The sequence below is a fragment of the Emiliania huxleyi genome, assembly GCF_000372725.1.
Source record: "Emiliania huxleyi CCMP1516 chromosome Unknown EMIHUscaffold_204, whole genome shotgun sequence".
Taxonomy (NCBI): Eukaryota; Haptophyta; order Isochrysidales; family Noelaerhabdaceae; genus Emiliania; species Emiliania huxleyi.
The window spans coordinates 2,907-12,009 of NW_005200562.1; the positions used below are offsets into that span (position 1 = coordinate 2,907).

Here is a 9,103-nt window from a genome sequence, read left to right on the forward strand (position 1 = left end):
TGATCCCCCCCCCACCACCCCCCCACCCCCGCTCGCAGGCCAGCTCTCTCGACCGCGCGCTCGGCACGGCCCGCGCAGCCGGCAAGCAGGTGGAGGAGGGGCATCCTTCTGCCCTCTCCATCCTGCTCGCCGCGGCGCCCGTCCTCCTCGTCGCCTGGCCGCCCCTTCTCGCGGGCGCCGCGAGGCCCTTCCTCGCCGCGGCGCTCCGCCGGTACTCCTTGCTGCCCGTCCCTCAGCGTGTCGTGATTTGTTCATAGGCCTCTCCCGCTGCGGCTCGGCCGACCGTCAGAGCTCGTCCAGACGGGCGCCACATCTCCCCATATCTCCCCATATCTCCCCATATCTCCCCATGTCTCCCCATGTCTCCCCATGTCTCCCCATATCTCCCCATATCTCCCCATATCTCCCCATATCTCCCATATCTCCCCATATCTCCCCATATCTCCCCATCTCCCATACCTCCCCAGATCTCCCCAGATCTCCCCAGATCTCCCGACCGTCAGAGCTCGTCCAGACGGGCGCGTTCGGCCTGCTCCTCCTCTCGGCCCACCCCGCGCCCAACCGGGTAGGCGCGCTGGGCCTGCTCTTCCTCTCTTCGGCCCTCTCTGTCTCCGCCGTCCTCACGCTGCGGACTTGCCTCGCCACCGCCCCGCACTCGCTCTGCACGCACGCCTCCTTTGCCTGGAGCCGGAACCCCATCTGCGTGTCGAGTGTCGGCCTCGCTCTCTCCCTCTCGGCGCTGCTGCCGAGCGTGGTCAGCGCGGTCGGCACGGTCTGGCTCGCGCTCCACCTCGGCCGGCAGGTATGGGGAGATATGGGGAGACATGGGGAGATATGGGAGATATGGCTCGCGCTTCACCTAAGCCGGCAGGTCGGCGGGCCGGAGGAGCGCTGATGGTGACTATGGTTCTCATCCTCCTCCTCATTATCATCACAGGCTGGCGGGCCGGAGGAGCGCTGAGACAATGATAATGATGATGATGAGCTTCTTCTTGTCATCATACAGGTTGGCGGGCCGGAGGAGCGCCGGCTGGCGGAAGCCTTCGGCGAGAGCTGGCGCTCCTACGCCGAGGAGGTGCCCGCCGTGGGGAGCCGCGAGTCGCTCGCTGTGAACAGCGTCTCTTCACACCTCGACGTGTGTGAGGAGGTGCCCGCCGTGGGGAGCCTCGAGTCGCTCGCGATCTCCGCGCTGCTCATCACCGGCTGCGGCGTCCTGCTGCACGCCCTGCTGCCGGCGGCTGTGCTGCCGGGGGAGGCGGCGCTTCGGAGGCCGCAGCAGCGCCCGCTCGCGGCCGCGACGCCGCGCGAGGCCGACGAGGCGTCACCGCGCGCACCTCCAGCCCCATCTCCCGTTCTCTCCCGATCTCTCCCGATCTCTCCGGCGGCGCTCTGTGCGGCGCTCGGGGCGCTGGCGCTGCCCGTCGTGCTCGCCGCAGCCTCTCGGCCGGCCCTCCGGCGAGCGAGCGGCAAGAGCTGCTAGTATTGCAATGGCGCTGTTGTGTGTGCGCGGGTCGGCGCGCGCCGCGAGCAGTGCGTGCGGCCGCGCGACATAGAGTGATCTGTACAACTGCTCGGCGTCTACAGCCGCGTGCTTTATGGTGCGTGCTTGTGTACTAGGCTATAGAGAGGGCCGCCAGACGTGCTCTAGATGTGTTCACCCTGGGAGTGAAAATGTGCTAAGCGGCTGAATCAATGGTTGCGCTACGCGCTAGCTAGAGAGGATTTGTAAAGTATTGGCAAATTCAGACCGTGGTCCGCGTGTATTATACTCTTGGAGAGTACTATCAATCACTACTCGCCCTCCCCCGCTGCCCGCCTTGCTTCCTACTCGTCCAAATCACCTTGCTTCCTACTCGTCCGAATCGCTGTCTTCTCCGTCGCTGCTGTCCTCTCCGTCAGAGGAAGCAGGCGTGGGCGGCCGGCTCGCCCACACCTCGATCTTCTTGGGCTCGAGCTGGCGCTCCCGGTCGCGGTGGCCTAGCTGGCCATCGCCTCCACTGCCCCAGCTCCAGGCAGCGCCATCGCCGGTGATGGCGAGGCTGTGGCCATCTCCAGCAGACAGAGCGACGACGCGCTGACCAGCCAAGGCCTCAATCTTCTTGGGCAGCAGCTGGCGCTGCTCGTCGCCGTGGCCCAGCTGGCCAAAGCGACCATAACCCCAGCTCCATACAGCGCCGTCGGTGGTGATGGCGAGGTTGTGCAGACACCCCGCCGAGACAGCGACGACGCGCCGGCCAGCCAAGGCCTCGACCTTCTTTGGCAGCAGCTGGGTCTGCTCGTTGCCGTGGCCCAGCGGGCCAAAGCCTCCATCGCCCCAACTCCAGACGGCGCCGTCGGCGGTGAGGGCGAGGGTGTGGTAGCCTCCAGCCGACACGGCGACGACGCGCCTTCCCGCCAACGCCTCGACCTTCTTGGGCAGCAGCTGGTCCTGCTCGTTGCCGTGGCCCAGCCGGCCGAGGCCTCCACTGCCCCAGCTCCAGACAGCACCATCGGCGGTGATGGCGAGGCTGTGGTAGCTTCCCGACACGGCGACGACGCGCCGGCCAGCCAAGGCGTCGACCTTCTTGGGCAGCAGCTGCAATTGCCCGTCGCCGTGGCCCAACTGGCCGTCGCCTCCATCGCCCCAGCTCCAGACAGCTCCGTCGGCGGTGATGGCGAGGCTGTGCTGGTCACCTGCCGTCACAGCGACGACGCGCTGCCCAGCCAAGGCCTCGATCTTCTTGGGCAGCAGCTGGTTCTGCTCGTCGCCGTGGCCCAGCCGGCCATAGGTTCCCCAGCCCCAGCTCCAGGCAGCGCCGTCGGCGGTGATGGCCAGGCTGTGGAGTGCGCTTGCCGACACGCTCACGGCGCGCTCGCCTCCCAGAAGAGGAGAAGGGAGGCGCGTCGGCGTGTTGAGCCGCCTCACGCCCTCACCGTGCCCGATGAGCCCCTCTTGGTCCAAATCCGCTGAGCCGCACGACGAGAGCCGCCCCTCGCCGTCAATGAAGACGCTGTGCCGCCAGCCTGCCGCCAGCCTCGCCGGCGGGTTGGCCGCGCACAGCAGCGCCGAATAGCACATCCACCGCACGGCGCAGCCCTCGCTCTCTGGCTGCGCCGGCAGCTCAAAGCCGCGCTCTTGCGCCCACAAGCGGATGCCCTCCACCGCGAGTGAGGCGTGGAAGAGAAGCGAGACGGCCGCCGCGCGAGCGACGTCGGGGGGGTCGCAGCGAGAGAGGGCGCGCACGAGGAGCTCCCTGGGGAGGTCGAGGAGGCGGGTGGGCGGCGGCGTGCTTGGCGAGGGAGTGGTGGCGGCGGCGGCGGTGGCGAGGCGGCGCGAGCGGCGGCGCGGAGGGGTGGACATCGCGAGAAAAAGAAGGAAAAGGCTTTCTTTTATTTTGTTTTATTTTTAAGTCTTTATATTCGCGCCCATCCGGTCGTTCACCGCTCCGCAAAAAAATATAAAGCTCGCCCGGGCGCCACGATGGCCAACAAGCCGCGCAGCAACAAGCAGTCCAAGAGGAGAGCCTCGCCGCCTGCGTCCGCTCTCCGTCGCCATGTTGTCGCATCGCTGCTAGTCGCCGTGTCTCTCCCGGCCGCTCTCTCGCTGTGCGGCTCCCGCCTCGAGCGCAGCGGCCTGCTGGCGCTCGAGCAAGGCGAGCCAGCGACGGCCGTGGCGCAGCTGTCTCGCGCGCGGCAATTTGCTGCGTACAGCGGCGCGGCTCTGCTCGGGCGTCTCCCGGGCGGGCTCCTGTGGAGCGGGCTCTCGCCGAACAGCGAGTACGCGGCCGGGCGTGCGGTGCTCGAGAGTCGAGGCGAGGTCCTCGCGGCGATCGACCACTTTGACGCCGCTATACGCGGGAACCCAAACCTGTGGCCGGCGCATGCCAACCTTGCGGCGGTTCAAGCGGGGCTCGGCGACGTCATGGCGGCGCTCGAGGCGACTCTTAGCGTAGCAGACGCAGCCCATGCTGCAGAGAAGAGACTCTGAGACACCGCCCAGCTCGCCCCTCTCCTCTCGTCGACTCGTCTCTAGATAGAGGGAGAGGCGAAGGACCGCCCGCGACCAGAAAGAACAGCCTGTAGTCGATGACCTGGCCGTTGGGCGGTGTGGGGTGGGCGCAAAGCGAGACGGAGGGACGGGTCCCACTGGAGCGACACAGACACACACACACACACACACACACACACACACACACACACACACACACTAAGACACACAGCACGAGCCGCTCGTCTGTCCCACGCAGGCGTGCCAGCGCGCGATCGACATCCTGGTGATCCGCGCGGACGACGCTCCCGCGCCCGCAGACCCGGGGCAGGCGCTGCCGGCCTGTAGCTGAGTCTCAGCACACATAGATCTAGGAACCAACTCACTTCGACGATTCACTCTCTGCGATGAGTTCTCTGCCTGTCCGACGGCAGGTGCTGTCCGACCTGCACCTGATGGCGGGGAAGCTCCTCGAGCGGCTGCCCGCGAGCCGCTGCAGCGGAGGCTCCCTCCTGCCTCCCGCACGCGGCGGGACCTGCAACTAATGAAGGAGTCGGTTCGAGGCTATTGATTGGCCAATGGTATAGGCTCCTGCCTCCCGCACGCGGCGGACGCGTACCAGCGCGCGCTCGCCAACGTCGCCGGCCACGAGGGGGCGAGCGCCGCACTCGAGCGCCTGGCCGAGCTGCAGCAGGAGGGGAGAGGTCCTGTGAACGGGCTCTCTTCACACCTCCAGCTGTGAACACAGGCCGAGCTGCAGCAGGAGGCGGCGCCACATCATCCCGCCCCGGCGGGCGAGGGCGGCACGCCGGACGCGGCGGGCGCCCCGGCGGCGTCGGCGCCGTGGAGGGGCTGGAAGTGGATCGCGGCGGTCGTGCCGCCGCTCGGGCCTCTGGCGGCGAGAATCGGCCCCGCCTGACTCTCTTTTAAGACTCTCCTCGCGCCCGCCGCTCGGCTCCAGGGTCGCAGGGTCGGATCACGTCAAGCCTCTCGCCCTCTCGACGTCCTGTTGACAGCGTGCCGACAGACAGCGACACAGACCCTGTGGTCGTGTCTGTCACGTTTGGTGCTTGTCGATACGTCCCTGCTATCTTTTCTGTATCAAAGGATACGAAGATGCGCGCATTAAACGAGAGGGCAAGGAGACAGATGATGCGCATGTGAGTGTGAGTGAGTGAGTATTCTTGATACGAAACCACGAGTCGACGACACACACCTCAGTCGTAGCATCTACGATCTTAGCCACTCGGCGGGCACGGGACCGACAATCTCAATAAGCGACTGTACCAAGGAGCACAGAGCGCAACAGAAACGACGGCGGCGACGGCGGACATGGCAGAGACGAGTGTGAAACAAAGGATGGCGGGGATGGAGGGCGGTAGCGATGGGGATGGTGACGGTGTGACGCTGGCGAGGGAGAGGGAGGGGGTCCATCAACACAAGACAGCGAGGGGGGCAGCGAGGAAAGGGGGAGAGATATGATGTAACTTATTCCGGGGCCGGTGTGCGGGGAGCGAACCTTAACGACCGCCCAGAAGCTTTCTGAGCGAACCAATCGGGCCAGGATCATCAGCATATGTCCCCTCCACAACATCGTGGGCGTTTGAGCGGTATTTGAGGAGCACCGCCACTCTGAAGTTCGGCCGGGTGGTCTGCAGACCCCCCCCCCGGAGCAGCAGAGGCTCCGTGGGGTCGCAGAGTCGACGCTGGGAGTCGCACTCGTCAAACCGCCGCATGACCACGCAGTCCGCACGTACCGCCCACATCCCCTCCACCGCTCAGAAGGCGCAGATCGACCGCCGGGCCGCGTAGTCGTCGTTAAGGAGCGGTTTTTGGAGCCGTACGAAGAGGTCCCAGACGGGCGAACATGCGGTTTTTCGATGACCACGCGCGATGTGGTATCTGGTTTTTGCTAAAAACGGGCCGCCTAGTGCAGCATCACTAGTACAACACGCAACCACACTGAGAGCTCCACACTAGCCGGTATAGGCGAGCCCCGGCGGCCTCACCGTCGCCGCTCGCGGCGGAGCCGACGGCGGAGCCACGGGCGGGTGCGACCTTTTGGGGGGACATGAGCTCGCCAGGACGTCACCGATGGCTCGGCGCGCCTCTTCCCGCCAGCGCGGGGCGGCCTGCCTACAGGAGCGAGGGGGAGGTGGTCGTGAGCTCACTTTGTCGGCCGCGCGCGAGGTGAAAACTGAGTGTGAGGCGCGCAGGAGGCGAGGGTGGGCGCGCCGGCGGTCGAGCCACCGAAGAATTCGACGTGGCGCAGCTCCGCGCCGGCGGGCACGACCGAGCAGATGATGTCGGCGGCGGTCACGCGACGAGGGAGAGCCGCAGGGGCTCTCTGAGAGCCAGGCGCGCGAAAGCAGCGATGAGTGGAGCCGCGATCAGCCACCTGTGGGCGGTCATCGGGGTCGCGGTCAAGCTCGCGACGGGGTGAATCTGGTGCGTCTAGTATCACTGGTGGGCTGGGTGTGCAGCAGCGGCGCTCAAAAAGAGGGGAAAAACTCGACAACTGTTTGGAGTGTCGACATTCTCGAGGCACCGTTCTCGGCCCGGCCGGAAAGCTGGCTGGTGGTCGCGCGCGGCGCGTCAGCGCCACTCCGACTGGTCGGGCACCTCGGCTGGGTCCATCAGCAAGAGGCCCGCGCCGTCGGGCGGCCCCGCGAGCGCATGGGCGGCCGGCGCGAGCGGAGAATGACGGCCGAGATCGGCGCTGGGTTGGTACGAAAAACGAGAAGCGCGAAGGGGGGGTCCGAATAAGTTACATGATCCTCCCCGGATGACTCCTCTCCTTCTCTGTGTTCCTCGCTCCCCACCGCGCTCGCCCTCTCTAGCGTCCAGTGAACTCGTCCTCCTTCTCGACCAAACTTGTCAGCATCCGCCTTCCGCTGTCTGAAGTTATCCACCCCTTGCTGCAGGGCACTCAATCCTGGATGGAGCATGCACCCCAGCAACACCGTTGAGGCCGCCCGCACCCACATCCGGTCCCCATCTGAGTCTCTCGTCACCATGTGCGACTTGTCCCCAAAGAGAATATCCGACGCCCACTCCAGGTCCTGACCACAACTCCCTGCCTCGTCGTCTGGCACCAAGTCTAGCCCCAGGACCTTAGTTGAGAGATCGCTGCACCCTTCTCTAAAAGCCCTTCTCGCCTCCTGACTCATGCATAACTGACACCCACCCTCCCCCAAGATGAAGTGTCTGACGTCGTGAACCTGTCCGCACTTGCACTTGTCCAGTTTCCAGTTTACTCTAGAGGCCCCGATTGTCTGTAGCATTGCTGAGTAGCCACACTTTTCACCACTGGGTCGCGCCCTCGCCCCTACACCTTTGATTGAGAAGTAGACTCCTGATTGTCGTCCACCTCGCCTCCTCCCCACCCTCCGCAGTAGTAATCCCCGCCCTAGCCAAGTCGAATAGCATGTGATTACGTCCACTGTGATCCTCATCTCTCTCTCTCTCTCTCTCTCTCTCTCTCTCCGTGTTGCCTCATCCCCACCCTCCCGCCCCTGTCCCCGCCCTCCACGCCCAGAACCGTCTCGCGGGCGCGTGGCAGTGTGTTGCAGCAAGCGACGAACGCCCCAAGAAATGGTCCACCCCGCCTCCTCCCGCGTGGGCAGCTCGGTGCTCGTGCGGACGCACGAGGCTCCGGCCGCCAAGGTGCGGCGCACCGCGCAGTGCGACGCCGTCGTCGCGGCGGTCGACCCGCAGGGCGGGCTCGTGTGCGTCGCTCACCTGGACTCGCTCCAGCTCTTTGCCGCCGAGGAGCCGCTGGCGCCGCGCGCGCTCACCCCGACCGGCGTGGTGCGCAGCGTGTGCTTCAGCCGGTGCGGCGGCGTGCTCCTCTCCGGCGGCGACGACAAGGCGGTGCGAGCCTGGGACGTCACTGCCGACGCCGCGGCCGCGCCGATCGGCACGTGGACGCACCACAAGAAGATTGGGTGCGTCGCCTTCGCGCCTCTCCCGGCGGGCGGCGAGACCTCGCTCCTCGGCCTCTGGGCCGACAAGTTTGGAGAAGTGTTTGCCTTTGACGTGCGCTGTCCGTCTGCGGCGCCGCTGCTCGCTCGGCCGGCTCTCGCTGCTGAAGGGCGTCTCTTCACAGCCACGGCACGTGCACAGGCGCCGCTGCTCAAGCTCGGCCACCTCTCCCCCGTCTCGCACCTCGCCTTCACGCCCGGCGGCGGCGAGCTGCTCCGTGCGGGCCGAGAAGAGCCAGTTCACCCGTCCGTGAGCAGCCGAGTCAGTGAGACAGGCGAGCTGGTGACGGCGGACCGGTGAATTAATGAGTAATTGATGAATTAATTAGTCAATGATACAGGCGAGCTGGTGACGGCGGACCGGTGAATTAATGAGTAATTGATGAATTAATTAGTCAATGAGACAGGCGAGCTGGTGACGGCGGACCGGTGAATTAATGAGTAATTGATGAATTAATTAGTCAATGAGACAGGCGAGCTGGTGACGGCGGACCGGTGAATTAATGAGTAATTGATGAATTAATTAGTCAATGAGACAGGCGAGCTGGTGACGGCGGACCGGTGAATGAATGAGTAATTGATGAATTAATTAGTCAATGAGACAGGCGAGCTGGTGACGGCGGACCGGGAGGGGCACGTGCGCGCTAGCCGGTGGCCGCGCGCCCGACTTCATTCGAGACGTCCCAGTTAATATGGGATGGTGCATCACCCACAACCGCTCACACTCGTCGCTGGCAGGTGGCCGAGCGCCGACATCATCGAGCGCTACTACCTCACGCACACCTCGCCCGTCGAGGTCGTGCTGCCGCTCGCCGCGATGCCGCTGCTGCTCACCGCGGCGGGCAGCGGCGCGGAGGTCTGCTTGTGGCGGCGAGAAGGGGCCGTGAGGAGTGCTGATCTCGTCCTCACCTCCTGTCGTAACCGCAGGTCTGCTTGTGGCGGTGCGACGGCGCCGAGCGGCTCTGGAAGCGGCCCTGCGCGGGGCTGCTCACTCCCCATCCGTCCCCTTGAGTGGAGAATCATAACGCTTGAACAGGAAGCGGTCTGCCGCGGAGCTCCTTCGCCTGCTCCGCCACGCTGCGCCGCTCGGCCCCGACGCCGGCGACGCTCCCCCACCCGCTCCCCCACCCGCTCCTTCACCCGTCGCCGCGTC

General features: G+C 65.7%; 3 protein-coding genes across 3 annotated transcripts in view; all 3 read left to right on the plus strand.

The window, feature by feature from the left end:
- EMIHUDRAFT_468627 (hypothetical protein) overlaps positions 1-1,695 on the plus strand; it is a 4,261-nt gene extending 2,566 nt beyond the window's left edge. Inside the window, exons 5-9 of the mRNA XM_005781244.1 lie at positions 39-211; positions 258-361; positions 570-802; positions 1,007-1,075; positions 1,148-1,695. Of these exons, the coding sequence (XP_005781301.1) occupies positions 39-211; positions 258-361; positions 570-802; positions 1,007-1,075; positions 1,148-1,480 (912 nt within the window). The 3' untranslated portion in view covers positions 1,481-1,695. The remainder of the gene's footprint in view (positions 1-38; positions 212-257; positions 362-569; positions 803-1,006; positions 1,076-1,147) is intronic.
- A 1,765-nt stretch (positions 1,696-3,460) lies between these two features.
- Positions 3,461-5,131, plus strand: EMIHUDRAFT_234378 (hypothetical protein; the record flags this gene model as incomplete). Its single annotated transcript, XM_005781245.1, has 4 exons — positions 3,461-3,928; positions 4,227-4,311; positions 4,555-4,671; positions 4,929-5,131. 4 exons carry the CDS (start codon positions 3,461-3,463, stop codon positions 5,129-5,131), a joined length of 873 nt encoding a protein of 290 aa, XP_005781302.1.
- A 2,365-nt stretch (positions 5,132-7,496) lies between these two features.
- Positions 7,497-8,799, plus strand: EMIHUDRAFT_442863 (hypothetical protein; the record flags this gene model as incomplete). Its single annotated transcript, XM_005781246.1, has 4 exons — positions 7,497-8,029; positions 8,093-8,156; positions 8,556-8,601; positions 8,689-8,799. Coding segments are annotated over exons 1-4 (687 nt in total), but the record flags the coding sequence as incomplete, so codon positions are not given.
- Between the last annotated feature and the right edge of the window lie 304 nt (positions 8,800-9,103).